The sequence below is a fragment of the Salvelinus fontinalis genome, chromosome 32 (assembly GCF_029448725.1).
Source record: "Salvelinus fontinalis isolate EN_2023a chromosome 32, ASM2944872v1, whole genome shotgun sequence".
Taxonomy (NCBI): domain Eukaryota; kingdom Metazoa; phylum Chordata; class Actinopteri; order Salmoniformes; family Salmonidae; genus Salvelinus; species Salvelinus fontinalis.
In genome coordinates, this window is record NC_074696.1 from 43541387 (window position 1) to 43560697 (window position 19311).

A 19311-nucleotide genomic window follows, 5' to 3' on the forward strand; every position below is an offset into this window, starting at 1 on the left:
AGCGGATGACCTGATGACGATGCTGGACCAGGACGGAGCTCTGAACGTCATGGAGTACCTTACCCTGATTGTATCCCTTACCTGCATGTGCAACTGCGTCCTCGAAGGGAAAAGGGGTTTGCATTTCATGAAAAGACCTGCCTGCTTCCATCTGCTTTCTACAGTGTATTGCATTAGGCCTACATGTCACACTAATGTCTCATATCTCATTGAGTAAATTCGATAAATGCCCTCCTCCCTGTGTCCACACGCATGCACGCACGCACACATAGACACAAAGGTTTGCATAACTCTGCAATAATTATGAGACTGATCCTCAAATACATGCACCCACATGGATTATTTGTCATTAAGTAGCTCAGTTGGTAGTGCATGGTGCTTGCAACAACAGGCTAGTGGGTTTGATTCCTGGGAACACCCGTAGTAAAATGTAGGCGCGCATGACTAAATCGCTTTGGATAAAAGCCTCTGCTAAATGGCGTATATTGTTCGATTATATTAAGATCTCAAGAACGCTGCTAAACAGAGCATAGCATGTGAGATAGTAAACAGGGTGTGTAGGCTATGTGTAGGCCTAAGTATTTACCGTGATATGTTTTATCTTTGCTGCTAATAAATGGGCAAAATACCCAACCAAAGATCCACGTTTGGAAAGCGGTTTGTTTTTTACACGTTTATGAACATTTGCTATCCCGCCTGTGCTATAGACTCCATTGAACTTTTTATTCTGTTTATAAAGCTGTAGCAATTTAAGTAAAATGTTTTAAAAAATCGAGGTCACTCTTTAGTAACAGGCCGGGTTTATTACGCATGCTCCGACTACTGTAGTCCTCACCCCGACAGAGACAAAAAAACTGAATCGTGGCAGAATTTCCCGAGGCTGATGTGATTCGATAAAGGAAGTTTGAGAGACGACTAGGTGGGGAGTAGCCTACCAAGCGCATAATCTGGCAGCATTTGGAATGGTGTGTGTATTTTCATGATCGCTTTCATTTCATTTCGTTACCAAATTCCATTTCTCTCTTCCATTTGGCTTCATTTTTATTTTGCAAAGGTTTTTTTTGAGGGTTGTAGGCTCATGCGCATGCGTCCATTTCCAATAATGCGCAAAACCGATGTCTATTATCGCTATATTGATCCAGGAGTTATGAATATCTATTTTGCAATAACCAGTTGTTATTGTTATGATAACGGTAGGCCTATCATGTCTAATTCATCGAAGGAGGCACAATCGGATTGAACGCTCACTTCTTCAATGATGGACGCTCTGGTTCGTGTTAGTGTGAGTAACATCTGGTCATGTCAGTGTTTTGTATATGTTTACATGGTTTGTTGTTTCCCCGTTGTAGTCTACTAATAGCCTATTACATTTTATATGCTAATGATGCAGGCAGTAGCCTAAAGCCTAGCCTAAAGCCTAGGCTACCAGAAACAGATCACCATTTATTTTCAGGTGTCTGATTCTCCCCCATATGCATCTGTCGGACCCCTCGTATTAGTCTATGTAATAATTTACAACATTTAACACGGCTCAATGTAACACATTGATCTCTTTTTTTATATGATATAGGCCTGTCTATACACTGTTTTTTGGAAAAGCTATTCCCCTTCCACCCCATTCCTCTATCTTGATTGTGGTCATTAATTCGTTATGATGGCCGAAATAGTCTTCAACCTAGACCAAAAGGAAACATATATTTATGTTTTAAATAACACCCACCTTTACCATACTATTCCCATTAGGCAATATTCTAATTTCCATTGAATTCACCTGCAAATATGTGGATGCCTACCAAATGTATTGAACCACTTATAGGCCTTTTATAGGCGTTAACCTTTTTGGGGAACATTTTTGAGAACTAGGCTATAAGGTGCTCTATCATGCATATATATTTTTGGGGTGGAGAACAAAAAGGCTAAAGAAATGTAGCCCATATGCCTATTCAAATGCAACATTAGACACACTGGAAACAAATAAAGAAGCCGTGCAAGTAAAATGCTACGCGTTTTGTGCGTGCTCCGGGGATGCGCAGGGACCAGGGATGCTCGTTACCATGGAGACGGGATGCAGGAAAGCGGCGCGGTCTTGCGCTGCAGAGGGGGAGATAAAAAAAAACTAGGGTACCGAATATTGCACAGCGCAATAGGCTAACCTAGTTAAAAAAAAAATTTTTAACAATGAGAGACTCTTTTTACGCACTATATTAACAGGAATGAAAAGGGAGTCCTTAAATATTTGCATCTCACAAATCTCCCATGCCACACCTCGTGGCGGGGCAGAAGTAGGCCTACCCTTCTACTATCCCCTCTGGGTGCGTCGCTCAGATTACCATGGAACCTTCATATCATGGCGCCTAGATTCCAGTTGAAGGTAAGAAATAGGCTGTAGAACAACGCGTGTTCTGGAAACCAAACCGGTGACAGACAGACATCGCATTGCAAATCAATTTTCGCTTTAATATGGAATATAGGTCTTATTTGGAAAACTCATTTGTGGGCGTCAATAGATTGCAGCCAGTGTAGCATAGAATGTCTAGCCTATTGCTAATTTAGTCGCCGGCTGTTTTGAACAGAACAAGAAAGGACAGGACGGAGTTGACATTGGTGAATGACAGCGAGACAGGATCTCTAACCACGTCCTGCTGGTAAATTATAAACGATCATTCTTTAACCTCCAGGTCTGCATGTTTTTTTATGATGTGATGTGTGTGTGGATTGTTTGGTATTGCTTCATATAATACAAAAAATAATCACTTTGGTGCAATTTTAACAAGTAGGCTATGTGGTACATTTTCACAACTGTAAGCACAACAATCCAAACGAAAATGGCTCATGTTTCAAAACTCTAAGCACATTTTAAATTGACTGAGTACAGCAAATTAATTCACAGTCACTTGTTAGCTGCATCAAATCACTCTTTCAAGTTGGATACATATTCAATCGAAGTATCTGCTTTTCAAAATGCAATAGGCCTACTTTTGATATGATGTTCTTGTCATTTGTTAACAATACAATTAACTATCACTTAATCAAACTGCTCAAAACTGTTAACTGCTCAACCAAAATTATGTAGTGTCTAGTTAACGTGTATACTGTACACTGAACCAAAAAATAAACACAACATGCAACAATTTAAAATATTTTACTTACATACAAGGAAATCATTCAATTGAAATAAATTCATTAGGCGCTAATCTATGGATTTCACATGACTGAGAATACAGATATGCATATGTTGGTCACAGATACCTTAAAAAAAAGGTAAGGGTGTGGATCAGACAACCAGACAGTATCTGGTGTGATCACCATTTGCCTCATGCAGCGCGACACATCTCCTTCACATAGAGCTGGTCAGGCTGTTGATTGTGACCTGTGGAATATTGTCCCACTACTCTTCAATGGCTGTGTGAAGTTGCTGGGTATTGTCAGGAGCTGGAACACGCTGTCGTACACATCGATCCAGAGCATCCCAAACATTCTCAAAGGGTGACATGTCTGGCGAATATGCAGGCTATGGAAGAACTGGGACATTTTCAGCTTCCAGAAATTGTGTACAGATCCTTGAGACACTGGGCCGTGCATTATCATGCTGAAACATGAGGTGATGAATGACAAGACAATGGGCCTCAGGATTTCTTCAAGGTGTCTCTGTGCATTCAAATTTCCAATCGATAAAATGCAATTGCGTTCGTTGTCCGTAGCTTATGCCTGCCCATAACATAACCCCACTACCACCATGGGGCACTCTGTTCACAACGTTGAAACCACTCGTCCACACGGCGCCATACTGCCCGGCAATCTGCCCGGCATAGTTTAAACCGGGATTCATCTGTGAAGTGCACACTTCTCCAGCTTGCCAAGGGTCATTGAAGGTGAGCATCTGCACAACAAGTCGGTTATGACACCGAACTGCAGTCAGGTCAAGACCCTTGTGAGGACGACGAGTACGCAGATGAGCTTCCCTGAGACGTTTTCTGACAGTTTGTGCAGAAATTCTTTGGTTGTGCAAACCGAAGAACCAAAAAGGGTTCTTCAAAGGGTTATCCTATGGGGACAGCCGAAGAACCCTTTAAGGTTCAAGATGGCAACTTTTTTTGTAAGCGTGTAGTGTACAATGCACTGCTGAAAGATCTGGGTTGTATATAGCAATATATTCCACTCACTATCTGAATGTCATTGATGCACTGTAAGCTAATACAGTTTGTCAAGCAAATAGATAGGTGGTACTGCGTCAGTTGACAAGTCACAGAACATGTGATCTTGTACAGTGTTGCATGGGGTAGAAAACACTATGCTACGTTTTTAGCAAACTGCTTTACAATACCCCTATTTCTGATGATTTGTCCTACGTATGTACTGTATAAGGATAATACAACTGTAAGACTGACATATTTCTAAACGTCCTCACAACCTGCCATTGGATACAAAAAAAAAATGCTGCATGCCAATTTATAGTCAAGTACTGTATGGACAATTCGATTGGATTAATTGGTAGTTAAAATGACTAAACGGTAAGCCTATCATTATCTGATGTATTGGTGACTAAACCAAATGTGCTGATGGTATTTCACGGAAAAACTTAGATTTTTCATGAATGGCTCAGGGGTGAAAGATGTGAGAAACCCCAATGAATGCACAGTCAAAGGTTCTGAACATAAGATAGGGGGCATTACAAGTGTTATCAGTTAAGAGTTTTTTACTTAACATTTTGAAAATGTACCACTTACATCTGAACATTTTTCCAAAGTGATTGAAAAAAACCCTGTAATGTGGGAAATGTATCAATTGATTTAGGCTGTGCTATATTTAAGCAATAAGGCACAATAAGGTGTGGTATATGACCAATATACCACAGCTAAGTGCTGTTCTTAATCACGACGCACGTGGTATATTGCCCATATACCACAAAACGCTGAGGTGGCTTATTACTATTATAAACTGGTTATCAATGTAATTAGAGCAGTAAAAATAAATGTTTTGTCATACCAGTGGTATATGGTCTGATATACCACGGCTGTCAGCCAATCAGCATTCAGGGCTTGAACCCTGAAGTGGATGTGATTAGTTTAGAAAATTCAAAGGGAGGTTGTTATCCTCTTCCTCTCCCCTCTGCATGAGAGCAATCAATATAATGGATATCTGTTAGGTTAAGTGGTTTTCAAAGTAATCCGTCTGATTAAAGTGTGTGTGTGTGTGTGTGTGTGTGTGTGTGTGTGTGTGTGTGTGTGTGTGTGTGTGTGTGTGTGTGTGTGTGTGTGTGTGTGTGTGTGTGTGTGTGTGTCTGTGAGTGAGTGAGTGTGTGTCTGTGAGTGAGTGTGTGTTCTGTGAGTGAGTGTGTGTCTGTGAGTGAGTGAGTGAGTGTCAGTGTGAGAGTGAGTGTGCCACTGTGAGTGTCAATGTGTGTGTGTGTGCGCTATCAGTATTAATGCATTCCTGCAGCAGTTACACTCTCATAAAAAAAGGGTTCCAAAAGGGTTCTTTGGCTGTCCCCATAGGAGAACCCTTTTGGGTTTTATGTTGAACCCCTCTGTAGAAAAGGTTTGACCTGCAATCAAAAAGGGTTCTTCAAAGGGTTCTCCTATGGGGACAGCCGAAGTACCCTTTAAGCTTCTAGATAGCACCTTTTTTTCTAAGAGTGTAGGCTCCTGATGCTGCTGCAGTTTACAGGGGGATTTCCTTCATTCACTCACTCACTCATTCGCTCATTCATTCGTTCATTTCCTTCACTCAGAGTAGGAATGCTGATCTAGGATCAGGTCGCCCATGTCCATGTAATCTTACTCATTATGATCTAAAAAGTTAAACAGCTAGAATCTAGCCGCTAGCTGTTTTAGCCAGAGCTTTATGTCTCTGACCTCTGCCAAGGGCAACCACAGAAGCAACACACCTAGTCTTGGACCTATCAGTGTCCACTGTGTAGCTCTAAGGGACACGCTATCTTCAGCATTACAAATGCATTTCCTCCATTCATCCTTCCGATCTAGGTCTGTATTCATAAAACGTCTCAGAGTAGGAGTGCTGGTCTTGGATCAGGTCCCACTGTCCATAAAGATCTTATTGATTATGCTCTAAAAAGGCAAAACTGATCTTAGATCAGCACTTCTGCAGGAAACTTTATGAATACACCCAGGTATGGTGTGTGTGACAGCAGGGAGCACCAGTCTATACAGTAGAGGTGTGTGTAATGAACTCATTGGGACCAGGGGTCACACACACACACACACACACAAACTCACACACACTCCGGATCAGGCGTGTGCAGGAATTACAAAATGTCTGCTCCTCCTTCCTTATTGATATTTAACGAGTCTCACACTGTTCTGACAGCCCATTGAGGACAGCTATTTATAAAGCCTGCTGTCATAATGTCACATGTTAACACTTAGCTAGAGAAATCTGTGCCCTCTCTCACGCTAGAGATGCATCCCAAATGGCACTCTATTATCTATATCCGGGGTATTCGACTCTTACCCTACGAAGTCCGGAACCTGCTGGTTTTCTGTTCTACCTGATAATGAATTACACTCACCTGGTGTCCCAGGTCGAAATCAGTCCCTGATTATAGTTGAACAATGAAAAAAACGCTGTGGAATTGGCTTCGAGGCCCAGAGTTCAGTTTGATGGCCCTATATAGTGCGTTCTTTTTTTTACCAAGGCCCATAGGGTTCTGGTCAAAGTTAGTGCACTATATAGGGAATAGGGTGTCATTCGGGATGCCAGCCTACCTCTCCTTCTTCAGCCTCTTAGCCTCTCTGTATCTCAGCCTCTCTGTATCTCAGCCTCTCTGTATCTCAGCCTCTCTGTATCTCAGCCTCTCTGTATCTCAGCCTCTCTGTATCTCAGCCTCTCAGCCTCTCTGTATCTCAGCCTCTCTGTATCTCAGCCTCTCTGTATCTCAGCCTCTGTATCTCAGCCTCTCAGCCTCTCTGTATCTCACTCAGTTTACCGAGACCGTTCATCTCCTGTGCTCTGTGTTCTCGTGACTTGCGTGTTTATGGATCTTGAGCTCTGCGGTTTGTTGTAGTTGGTGGTACAGCTCTTTGTTTTATTTCTGTAACTCTCTTAAATATTCTTCATGTGATTCCTCTGTTTCTGTCCCGAACATACTTCGGTCTCTTTAAAAAAAAAAATATTATAAATTCATCACCGGACCCCCTCTTTTTTTGTCTTGGTGGGTTCATTTTAGTTCAATGAATTACAGTAATTCCCTTGAATATCAAGGTAGTAGAGACTCCCCATTCACATTACATTTAGGTAATTTAGCAAACACTCTTATCCAGAGCGACTTACAGTAGTGGCCCACAACCCTGACCTTGCAAGCACCATGCTCTACCAACTGAGCGACATGGGGCAACCTTAGGTCTGTCTATCTGCTGTACCTGTGTGATTCATCGACTCTCTACCTCTCCCTCCTCCCCAGTCTAACATGAAGAGCATTGAGTGCGAGCTGCATTGCCCAGTGTGTAAGGAGATCGTCAAGCAGCCCGTGGTCCTGCCATGTCAGCACAGCGTCTGTCTGATGTGTGCCTCCGAGGTCCTGGTTCAAAATGGCTACCCTTCTCCGGAGCTGCCGCCCGAGCCCAACTCTCCTGCCTCCACCCCCAACACCCGCTCTCCCCACCAGGCACGCAGGCCCATGCCCAGCAAGGCCGACCATCGACCCATTGACCGCGTGCTACGTTCAGGTAATGTTTGTGTGTGAGTGTGTGCACGTGAGAGAGTGTGTGTGTCTTTAGATTCAATGTCGAATGTGACTTTTTTTACTCTATTCTCCTCCACCCTTTACCCATCCCCTCTTCCACCCTGTATCCAGGATTTGGGACCTATCTGTCGCCGGGGCGACGGCGTAAGGAACCACCCCATGCAATGTTATTTCCATGCCCGTCCTGTGGGAGGGAGGTAGAGCTGGGAGAGAAGGGCCTGACTGACTGCCTGCGTAACCTCACCTTGGAGCGCATCGTAGAGAGGTAACACACACGCACTTATACACACTTACACTTGTACATGCACACACGCACGTATGCACAATCATATGGAGTGGAGGTGTCTGTTCATGGTCTTGTGAGCCCTTACGTGAAAAATCGAGAATTTCACGTGATCCCGTGTGATCTTATGTGAAGTTAATGTGATAACATGTAAAGCAACATGCAAAACACATGATCACATTTGGTGTTCCGAAATGACGTTTTCACACGATTTTCTGAATTTTCCGTGAAATCGTGGTTTTTCTGTAAGGGAGGACATAGCCCTCTCTGCCTGCAAAATCAGTGTCGCCGTCGGGAAGGAATTTCTGTTTAAGATTTTTGTTTCCCAAGAGGTTCAGATCTCACATTTACATTTGAGTCATTTAGCAGACACTCTTATCCAGAGCAACTTACAGGAGCAGTTAGGGTGACGTGCTTTGCTCAAGGGCACCTCAACAGTTTTTTCACCTATTCGGGGATTTGAACCAGCGACCTTTCGGTTTTTGGCCTAACCTCTTAACCGCTAAGCTACCTGCTGCCCCTGACACACACACGCACATGCACGTGGACAAACACACTCACACAAAGATACATATAAAAACAGCATTCACACGGTGTTGTGGTCGGTTGTTACATGCCTATATGCTGCACGGTAGGCTATAGTGTAACATTTCAATTAGTAGCAGCTTTAGCCCCTTAAATAGTGAGTGAGGGAAAGTGTCCAAGTCCTGCGTCCCAAATGGCACCCTGCTAAAAAGTAGCGCGGACCCTGGTCAAAAGTAGTCAACTATATAGTGGAAATAGGGTGCCAAGTGCTGACTCTTGTTAATCTGCGTGAAGCTGCGCTAGAGAGGAAACTAGCAGATCTCCCAAGCTAGCAGAGCTCCTGCAACCTACTGCAGCATACACACACTGCACTTCCACGGGACTACTGCAGTGTAACTGCAAACAACTTATTTTCCCCCTGTACAGTAATCTCTTTATGATATTTGACACCATGTCTACCCATCCACTCTCTCTCTGTCTTGGCACCGTTTTCTCCTTCCACCGTATTTTTTTTGTCTCTCTTTTTTCCACCTCTTTTCGCCCTCACTCACCCCCTTTCTACTACTATCCAGCCCTAATTCGCCCAATGCTCTCTCTTTCTCTCCCCTACCCTCCTACCTTTAATCATTCCCCCCACTCCCTCTCTCCCCTCCTCCTCTCAGGTACAGACACACAGTGAGCCTGGGCAGTGTGGCTGTGATGTGTCAGTTCTGCAAGCCTCCCCAGTCCCTGGAGGCCACCAAGGGCTGCGCCGACTGCCGAGCCAGCTTCTGTAACGAGTGTTTCAAGCTATACCACCCCTGGGGGACGCCGCGCGCCCAGCACGAACACGTCCAGCCCACCCTCAACTTCAGGCCCAAGGTGAGGCCTGCCTCTCTCTCATCCCTCTCTGTCCTCTCTCATCCCTCTCTTCTCTCCTCTCTCTCTCATCCCTCTTGCCTCTCCTCCTCCAGGTTCTGTCGTGTCCGGAGCATGACCAGGAGCGTCTGCACTTCTACTGTAGGACGTGCCAGCGGTTGCTGTGCCCGCTCTGCAAGCTGCGCCGCGTACACGCCGGGCACAAAGTGGCGCCAGTCGCCCAGGCCTACCAGACTCTCAAGGTGGGCATCTGGGTGCAATAGCTTAATTGGTTATAGCATGGTTCCTGCATTGGCCTTATACTGTACAATATACTGAATAATGTATGTAATACTTTTTAGCTGCTTTGCATAAAAGTACCTGCTAAATGGCAATATTTGTTATACTCAGTGGCATTAGTGGATATCACACGCAATGGAGATTGGCCCTCAACGGTTGGTGGTTAGTTGAGTAGTACAGTGTATGACAGAAAAGGGGTAAGAGTCGCCATTGAACTGTGGTTTTAGATCATCCAGTGTGTAAGAGAAGAATACAGTTCAAATGTAGGGTAATACAGAGCTACTGTTGTGCATTAGGATTGAAGTCTGGTCTGGGCGTTAAACTCTTTGTTTTCTGTCACTGTTTATTTGTCAGGACAAGATTACCAAGGAGATGAACTACGTTCTGGCCAACCAAGAGACGGTGCTGGGCCAGATCACACAGCTGGAGAGTGCCATCACTCAGACAGAGGTGACTAAATAACACTGCAGTCTGCAGAGCTCCAGAAATAACCCACCAGAGGAATACCCTACATAGCAGGATCAATGAGTTAGCGAGCTAACTTTGATAAAGAGCCAGCAATAACTATAGATTTTCTGGTTTGTGAAGAAAGTTCAACTTAGATATGTGTTTTTGGTTGTTGAGTCAATAAGACCATGGCCATTTCAAGTTATTTCAGAATATTTAGGCAAATTAGGATCATTGATCCTACTGACCACACCACGATGGACAACATTGTTTACCACAGTTAACATCATATTCTACTGTATACTGTATATAAAATATCTTGCTCTATGGTCCTAACCTGTGTGATGCTGTGTAATACATCATCTCTGTGGTCCACCTAACCTCCCTGTGTGTTGCTGTCTGACTGTTGAACAGCGTAGCCAGTGTTAATCACAGAATGAAATAGAACACAACTCTAGAATAATATAGATTCATAGACAGTATATCTCTATGGTCCTAACCTCCCTGTGTGTTGCTGTCTGTCCCCAGGCGAACAGCGTAGCGGCACGGGAGCAGCTGTCTCAGAGCGTGAGGGACCTGACTGCCCTCCTCGCCGAGCGCCACGCCTCATTGACCGAGGCCCTGGAGAGGGCGAGGCAGAAGCGGGGCGAGGCGTTGGCGGGCCAGGTGGCGGAGAGGCGGAGCCTGCTGGAGCATGCAGGCCTCATGGCGTTGTCCCAGGAGCTGCTGAAGGAGACGGACCCGCCCTGCTTCGTCCAGGCAGCGCGCCAGACACACAGCAGGTACACACAATAGGTCTGACTGTTTGGACAGCGGACAGCGTGGCAACTTATACAAATAGCACCCTATTGTTATACAAATAACACCCTATTCCACATAGGGCTCTGGTCAAAAGTAGTGCTCTGTAGGGAATAGGGTGCTATTTGGGACGCATACCCCAGGGCTCTTTAACTTCCTAGTTTTGTTTGTTTGTTTTTCTGTTCTTCTTGTTCTGTGTCTCCTCCCACTCCTATCAATGTCCATTGTCTATGCTTCTTTCCCTTTTTCGTGTGTTTTCACTGCTCATCCCACATCCCCAGCAAAATAACACATGGACACATTATACCTGTTAGATCAAAAAATAACATGGCGTTGTTTTAGTGATGTTCTTTGTAAACTCAGCAAAAAAAGGAACGTCCTCTCACTGTCAACTGCGTATATTTTCAGCAAACTTGACGTGTAAATATTTGTATGAACATAACAAGGTTCAACACCTGAGACACAACTGATTGGCTCAAACACATGAAGGCACACCTGCACACAATTGAAATACATTCCAGGTGACTACCTCATGAAGCTGGTTGAGAGAATGCCAAGAGTGTGCAAAGCTGTCATCAAGGCAAAGGGTGGCTACTTTGAAGAATCTCAAATATAAAATATATTTTGATTTGTTTAACACTTTTTGGTTACTACATGATTCCATATGTGTTATTTCATAGTTTTTTTTGAATGAGTAGGTGTTCTAAAACTTTTGACCGGTAGTGCACATGTTACAGAAATCCCGCCCATCTCTGTGCGTGTTACCCTAATAATAAAATTGTAATGTCTGCAAAGTGCATTCCTCCCTCCCCCGACTTGTTGTATGTCTCGTCTACTCCCAAACAATTCATCTAAATGTCTCTCCCTTTCTCTCTCTCTCTCCCTCCATCTCGCCCCCTCCTCGCTCTCTCCAAGGTTATCCACTTCCATCGAGGGGCTGCAGTGTTTCTCTCTGGCCGCTGATCCCTCCTTCAGACACTTCCAGCTGGACGTCTCCAAAGAGCTCAAACTCCTCACAGACCTGCAGTTCATCCAGGGTGAGACAGAGGAGGAGAGGAAGATGAAGGAGGGGATAGGGGGCTAGGGAGGAGTAGCGGGACAGAGTCCACCAGAGAGAGATGATAAGAGGAGGATAAAGGAGGTGGCTGGGGAGGCATAGAGGGATAGTCAGCCAGAGAGAGAGGAGGAGAGGAGGATAAAGGAGGTGGCTGGGGAGGCATAGAGGGATAGTCAGCCAGAGAGAGAGGAGGAGAGGAGGATAAAGGAGGTGGCTGGGGAGGCATAGAGGGATAGTCAGCCAGAGAGAGAGGAGGAGAGGAGGATAAAGGAGGTGGCTGGGGAGGCATAGAGGGATAGTCAGCCAGAGAGAGAGGAGGAGAGGAGGATAAAGGAGGTGGCTGGGGAGGCATAGAGGGATAGTCAGCCAGAGAGAGAGGAGGAGAGGAGGATGAAGGTGGGGTCTAGTGGGGCATAGAGGGATAGTCAGCCAGAGAGAGAGGAGGAGAGGAAGATGAAGGTGGGGTCTAGAGGGGCATGGAGGGATAGAGTCAGCCAGAGAGAGAGGAGGAGAGGAAGATGAAGGTGGGGTCTAGTGGGGCATAGAGGGATAGTCAGCCAGAGAGAGAGGAGGATAACGGAGGGTGATATGAAGGTGAAGTAGGACAGAGTCAGCCAGAGAGGGTTAAGGCAACATCATCTCGCTGAGTCTACCTTTAATTATGTCATATTACTGCGTCTTCAACTATGTATTTCACGGTAAGGTCTACGTATTCGGTGCATGTGACAAATAAAGTGTGATTTGATTTGTTTACAAACTGTAATGAACATCTGGTAGTATTGCATATGTTATCAAGCCAGAGAGAATTGTATGTTTGTGAATCTAACATCTGACTGACAGCTGTAATCTTTTCTCCCATCAGCCCCTCTGGCCCCTGTCATTGACACCCAAAAGACCCTGGCCTATGACCAGCTTTTCCTGTGTTGGCGGCTGCCTCAGGAATCCGCCCCCGCCTGGCACTTCTCTGTGGAGTTCCGTCGCCGTGGTGTGGTGCCAGGAGGCGGGGCCAGAGGTGGTATCCAAGGACGATTGGCTGCGGCCCGCTGGGGCTGGCAGCGGCTGGAGGAAGTGGGCGGGACCAGTGCTGTGATTGACAGGTTGGAGATGGACAGTGTGTATGTGTTGAGGGTGAGAGGCTGCAACAAGGCGGGCTTCGGGGAGTACAGTGAGGAGGTGTACCTACACACACCGCCAGCACCAGGTGAGGTCTATACAAGGTTCCAAAGGCTCACACACACTATACACACACACTTGGCCTCATTATAAGTCTTGGTATAGCTGATATGCATCAGAACCGTATCCATGGAGAGCATCTTAATGACAAATGTCTCTCTTTTTCTGCCCATTCCCATCCTTCTCTCTGCCCATACCATCCATCTCTCCTTCCATCCCTCTCTTTACCCATCCCATCTCTCTATCCAACCCATCCTCTTTCCCCTTTACACTTTATCTTCACATATCTCTCCTCATCTCACTCATTCCGCTCCTAGGTCCAATCTCCCAGTCCACATTTCTCCCTCTGCCTGTTAGTGTGAGCATCTACACCCTTTCTCCCTTTTCCCTCTCGTTGCTTCGCACATATCTCTACCTCTTTTACATTTATACCATGCATCTCTTGTTCTCCCAGCCACCCTCTTTCTCCCTCTCTCCCATAATGAAATCTCAGAGTGTGTTGATGAGGTTTGCTGTTTGTTAAGACCTGAGGCTTAACAAATCGATTTGGTTGGTTGAGATCCATGCTAATGGGTCTGAGAAGTCCTGAGTGGTCAATGTATCCCTCGTCTCCCCTGGTGAATTATTCTATCCTGTCATATTTCCCTCAGGAATATTAATCCCCCAAATTATCCCAGTTTAGGAAAGATGCATCCCCTTCTCCTACTGCTCTTTTGACTGACCTTTTGCTTTGAATGTTTTCTATTCGTTTCCAGTTTGTTGATGAAGGACAGTTTGACTCCCTCTCTATTAGTCCTTGTCTCCTCTCCTCATTCCAGAGGAGTTGCATGTTGTCTATACCTCTCCTCCTCTCTTAACCCTCTCAGTTCTTTCCTTGTCCTGATTCTAAGTCTTACTACTCTATCCCTGTATTTACCTCCTTTGTACCCTTATCTTCTACCTCTCTCCTATTTCACTTCTTTACTCCATCCCATCAAAACCCTCTCCTTCCCGCTTCTCTCTTTCCTAAAAATGCACTCCTCCTTCCACCCTCCCTCCCTCTCTCCCTCCATCTCCCTCTCCTCCCCTGCCTCCCTCCATCTCACTCTCCTCCCCTGCCTTCCTCTCTCAGTGTTAAATTTTTACCTGGACTCTCGCTGGGGTCTCCATGCCGACCGGCTGGTGGTGAGTAAGGAGCAGCGCTGCGCCCGGAGCGTCCCCGGTCTGTCCCTGCTGCAGGCCGCCGACCTAGCGCTCACTTCCTGTCACCTGACTGCAGACCTGCTGGTGGGCGATGTGGCCATCACCCAGGGCAGGCACTACTGGGCATGCTCAGTGGAGCCCGGCTCCTATCTGGTCAAGGCAAGTGGAACGGCTGGAAAGAGAGTTTTGCCCAATCCCATATCGTCCCCAAAGCCCCGTGCCCTATTCAGCTGTGGAGATCTGAGAGGATTTGACAGGTGAAATCCATTTGGTAATAACTCCACCTTGCCCTCTGATAGGCTAGGTGGACGTTTACTTATACCAATCAAATCCTCTCAGATCTCCGCTACTGCGTAGGGTTTAAAGAGCAATTTGGGATTGGCCCTTACTGTACTGTAGATGGTGTGGTGTATTTTGTATGGTTTTTGTAGGCTATATACAAAAATGTGTATGAAAATGAATATGTGATCATATGTGTTTTTGCATGTTGACCTCTTGGGAAATAATGTACTCTGGGGTCTGAAATTATTGGCACCCTTGATAAAGATGAGCAACAAATACATAATACAAAATACTGAGCTATATTGTACGCAAAACATATATGAAAATAATCATATTGTATGATAATATTATTGCTCAGAGAAAGAAACTCATATTTTTCTCAAAAAGATAGGGGTCAAAATGATTGGCGCCCCATTTTCAATACCTTTCAATAACTCACCTTGCAAGTTATTTAAAAAATATATTTTATGAGATTGGAGAACACACTGGAAGGGATTCTAAACCATTCGTCCATACAGAATTCTTGATATCCTTTGTCTGTGCTTATGGATTGCCCTATTCAATTCAAACCACAGGTTTTCAATGGGGTTCAAGTCCGGAGACATCGCCATTGAAAAATTTCGATTTTGTGGAAATTTACCAGTTGTGGATATCGATGTGTGCTTGGGGTTATTGTCTTGCTGGAAGATCCACTTGCAGCCAATTTTTTTGCCTCATGGCAGAACCAACCATTTTTTCCGCCTAAAATGTCCTGGTACTGTGTAAAGTTCATTATGCCTTTGACCTTAACAAGGGCCCCAGGACCAGTGGAAGCAAAATAACCCCATAACATCATAGATCCACCACCATATTTTACAGTAGATATGGGGTTCTTTTCTGATTATGGTTACTTATTTTTCGACAACAAACCCACCACTGGTGTGCGTGGCCAAAGATCTCTATTTTCATGTCATCCAACAAATGTAAATGTCTGGAGTTTGCTAAACGGCATTGGCACTTTGATTGGAACCGGTGCTATGGTCAGATTAAATGAAAATAGAGCTGTTTTACCACACACACCAGTGGTGGGTTTGCCGTCAAAATAATGATGACAAAAACAACATTTTAAATGGAGAAAAAATATATATTACTTGTTAAACAAAATCTATTTCTATTAGTATTGTATTAGTATGAAATAATGTAATTTAAAAATATTCTGGAGCATACAATATAGCTCAGTATTTATATTATTTATTTTATACGATCTTTTTTGCTCATCTTTATCAAGGGTGCCAATAATTTTAGACCCCATTGTATGTTGCTGCCCGTTTTCAGTGCCTCTCTCTATCTGTTCCACAGGTGGGGGTGGGCCTAGAGGCCAAACTACAGGAGTGGTTTCACCTTCCTCAAGACATGGCCAGTCCCCGGTGAGTGGTGCTGGAGGTTAAGGCTGTAAAGTGCATGGAGGACAGGAAGTAGTCAATGGAAAATATGTTGAGGAGAGACTGACCTACATCAGGGCTTGTATTCAAAAAATGTCTCAAAGTAGGAGTGCTGGTCTATGATCAGTATTGCCTTTTACAGCGTAATGAATAAGATTACATGGACAGGGGGACGTGAAGATCAGCCTTCCTACTCTGAGATGCTTTATGAATACGGGCCCTAGTTGTGTGTGTATGTATGACTCATCTCTCTCTGTCTCTCTCTCTCTCTCTCTCTCTAGCTATGACCCAGACAGTGGTCATGACAGTGGGGCGGAGGATTCCCTGGACTCCCCTCCCCCCTTCTCCTTCCTCACCATGGGGATGGGCAAGATCTTCCTGCCCCACGGTCCCAACCATCATAACAACCATGGTTGCCCCGCCAACGGCACCAGCCCTCGCCGCAGCCCCACCATCTCCAACGGAAACATCCCCGCCTCCTCGCCTACGGGCCTCACCTACCCCCTGCCTCCCAGGCTCGGGGTGTGCCTTGATTTCGAGAAGGGTCGCGTCACTTTCTACGATGCCCACTCGCTCCGTCCACTGTGGGAAGGGCCTGTCGATTGCTCCGGCCCCGTTTGCCCGGCTTTCTGTTTTATTGGCGGAGGAGCGCTGCAGTTACAGGAGCTTGTGGCCAATCGTATGGCAGACCAGACTCCAGTCAGGAGGGTCACCATCCAATCACGTGTCACTAATCTGAATAACTAGGCCAGATTCAATCTGAAACCACTGCGTAGCGCGCTTGACATTTAAAGGTAATTTCCAATTGTGACAACATCTGCAACGTTTACCTTGAATGCGATCTCCGCAAATGCGGTGTAAAGGTTTTCTTCCAGGGGTGAAGGAGAGGACCAAAGTGCAGCGCGGCTAGTGTTAAACATGTTTAATTAAGAACAAGTGAACACTACAAACAACAAACAAAATAACAAACCGTGAAAACCGAGACAGTCCTATCTGGTGCAGAACAAACACAGAGACAGGAAAACAAACACCCACAAAATCCCAACACAAAACAAGCCTCCTATATATGAGTCTCAATCAGAGACAACGACTACCATCTGCCTCTGATTGAGAACTCACACTAGGCTGACATAGAAACAGACAAACTAGACACACAACATAGAATTCCCACCCAGCTCACGTCCTGACCAACTAAACACATACAAAACAACAGAAAACAGGTCAGGAACGTGACATGCGGTAACATTGCCTTTAAAACGCGCATCAAACATCTGAGGTGATTGATTGGACATAGAATGTAAAGTTAATTGTAAGCTATTTACTTGGCCGGTGCAAAAAGTTAGTAACCTCAGAGATTGTTTTGTATTTCATTTGTATAAGAAAACTTGTTTTTATTGCAACCAATATGCAAATGTGTTTAACTTTACTACATAATGTTTTGGGGTTTGCACATTTTATTTAGTCGGAAATACTACATTGCTTAAGTAGGGGCTGTCAAATTACACACACAGCAATTATGTAATGTCTCATTATATCTTTGACACTTGCGCTATTAACCACACTATACTGTATATATTTACAGTATATATGTTTATATTTACGCAAGAACATATATAGTTTAGAAACACTTTCTCGGTCATGTTATGTCTGGGTGTTCATCTATGTCAGGGGTATTCAAATCTTACCCTCCAAGGTCCGGACTACTGTTGGTTCCCGTTCTACCTGATAATTCATTCCACCTACCTGGTGTCCCTGGTGGAACTGGCTTTGAGGTCCAGATTTGAATTTGAACGATCTATGTTTTTTGATACTTCATGTAACAGGTTCCCCTTCATTGTGTACTAACACTTTTTACACATCTACGTCTGTGCATCTCCAATGGTAAAAAGTCCTGACTGTTATTGAAATCTTCCCACTCACTCCATCACAACCCTAACCAAAGTGATTTCTCTGGACTAAATACTGTTGTAATTGAGTAGACAGTAGATTTAGTTAGGAGGATAACATGAACATGAGGCAACACTGTAATGAGGAACTGAATGACATGCTTCGGCTTCAGCCACCTTTATCACTTGCTTCTTGATTAATACGTTTGTGCATTGATTGTTTTTCCAATGTTTAACTTCTGCAGTGTGTGCGTGCGTGTGTGTGTGTAGGAGAAGGAGCGAGAATGCAGTAATTAACTTGTCTGATAATTATATTGATCACCATTGGCTAATGATAATTTTGGCTTTTAGGGAATATTTTGGAATATTTCAAAGTGGGCTTGATTGTAAATAATGAGCAGTGCTCCTTATGAATGATAAGCTTTCTGGAAATGTAGGCTGTATCCGAAATGGCACCCTATTCCCTATATCGTGCACTACTTTCGACCAACTCGATTTTGGGACGCAGACGAAATGTAGACTTCTCCTGCTGGCAGAATGTTTGTAAAAAATAAAAAACATAGACCAACAATTAACTCTAAATAAACACAAATTCTGAAATTAAGAAAAACCTGTCCTCCTTATTGTTATGGGTGGTGGTAGTAGTAGTAGTCAAACCAGCTTCAGTTCATTGTCCTTTGCATCTGTATGTGTCACATTTTCTGAGTTACTTTCATGTCAAAACAGACTCTAGCCATTCACTTTTTATTTAACATTTAACATTTTATTTAACCTATTTTGTGAGGGGAACCTAAAAACTGCATAGGGGTGACTACTGCAAGTATTTTGACCAATGATGTACAGTACCAGTCAAAAGTTTGGAAACACCTACTCATTCCATGGTTTTTCTTTATTAGTCATATTTTCTAGACTGTAGAATAAGAGTGAAGACATCAAAACTATGAAATAACACATATGAAATCATATGTGTCTTGAAACACAGGCACGGCACTACTGGTACCATAATTTGCCTCATAACGCCAGCCGGGCCCAGTCACTAATTGAGGGACAAATCAATCCATGATTCACTGATTAAATAAAGTACATTTATTTGAAATTCATCCTTATCTTTGTGTGTCATTTGGTCATGGTTGACAATGTATGGAGGCCTGGGGGTCTGAATGACCTGGGTGTTACAGGGTACCAGGTGCACCGAACTGAAGTGACAGGCCGAGAGAGGGCAGGAAGGCGGGCATGCAGGGCAGAGAGAGTAAGCCCAGAGGCATGGAGATCTGGAGACACCCGGTAACCCGTTCAATCACCAGGCGCACAGTCTGGACTGAGAGAGAAGTATAACTCTGACATTTGGTTCCCCGGCACAGATGCTTAAAAACAGCTTAAAATGCCCAGTGGCGCCCTCTTGTGGACAATCCCGGGTG

At 44.5% G+C, this 19311-nt stretch overlaps 1 protein-coding gene across 6 annotated transcripts; it reads left to right on the forward strand.

The window, feature by feature from the left end:
• Window positions 1–724: 724 nt before the first annotated feature.
• On the forward strand, window positions 725–18993 carry LOC129831416 (tripartite motif-containing protein 46-like). 6 transcript variants are annotated; one of them, XM_055894795.1, is made up of 13 exons: window positions 725–1282; window positions 2574–2645; window positions 7421–7685; window positions 7814–7967; window positions 9173–9371; window positions 9464–9610; window positions 10002–10097; window positions 10623–10876; window positions 11808–11929; window positions 12812–13150; window positions 14234–14463; window positions 15925–15992; window positions 16289–18993. In XM_055894795.1, the coding sequence occupies exons 3-13, from the start codon at window positions 7427–7429 to the stop codon at window positions 16752–16754; spliced, it is 2334 nt and encodes a 777-aa protein (XP_055750770.1). In that variant the 5' UTR covers window positions 725–1282; window positions 2574–2645; window positions 7421–7426; the 3' UTR covers window positions 16755–18993. The 6 variants fall into 6 exon arrangements, with proteins under 6 accessions (XP_055750770.1, XP_055750768.1, XP_055750769.1 ...); XM_055894793.1 differs by lacking the exon at window positions 2574–2645 and having other exon boundaries at window positions 725–965; window positions 1198–1282; XM_055894796.1 differs by lacking the exon at window positions 725–1282 and adding an exon at window positions 2291–2371.
• Window positions 18994–19311: the final 318 nt, after the last annotated feature.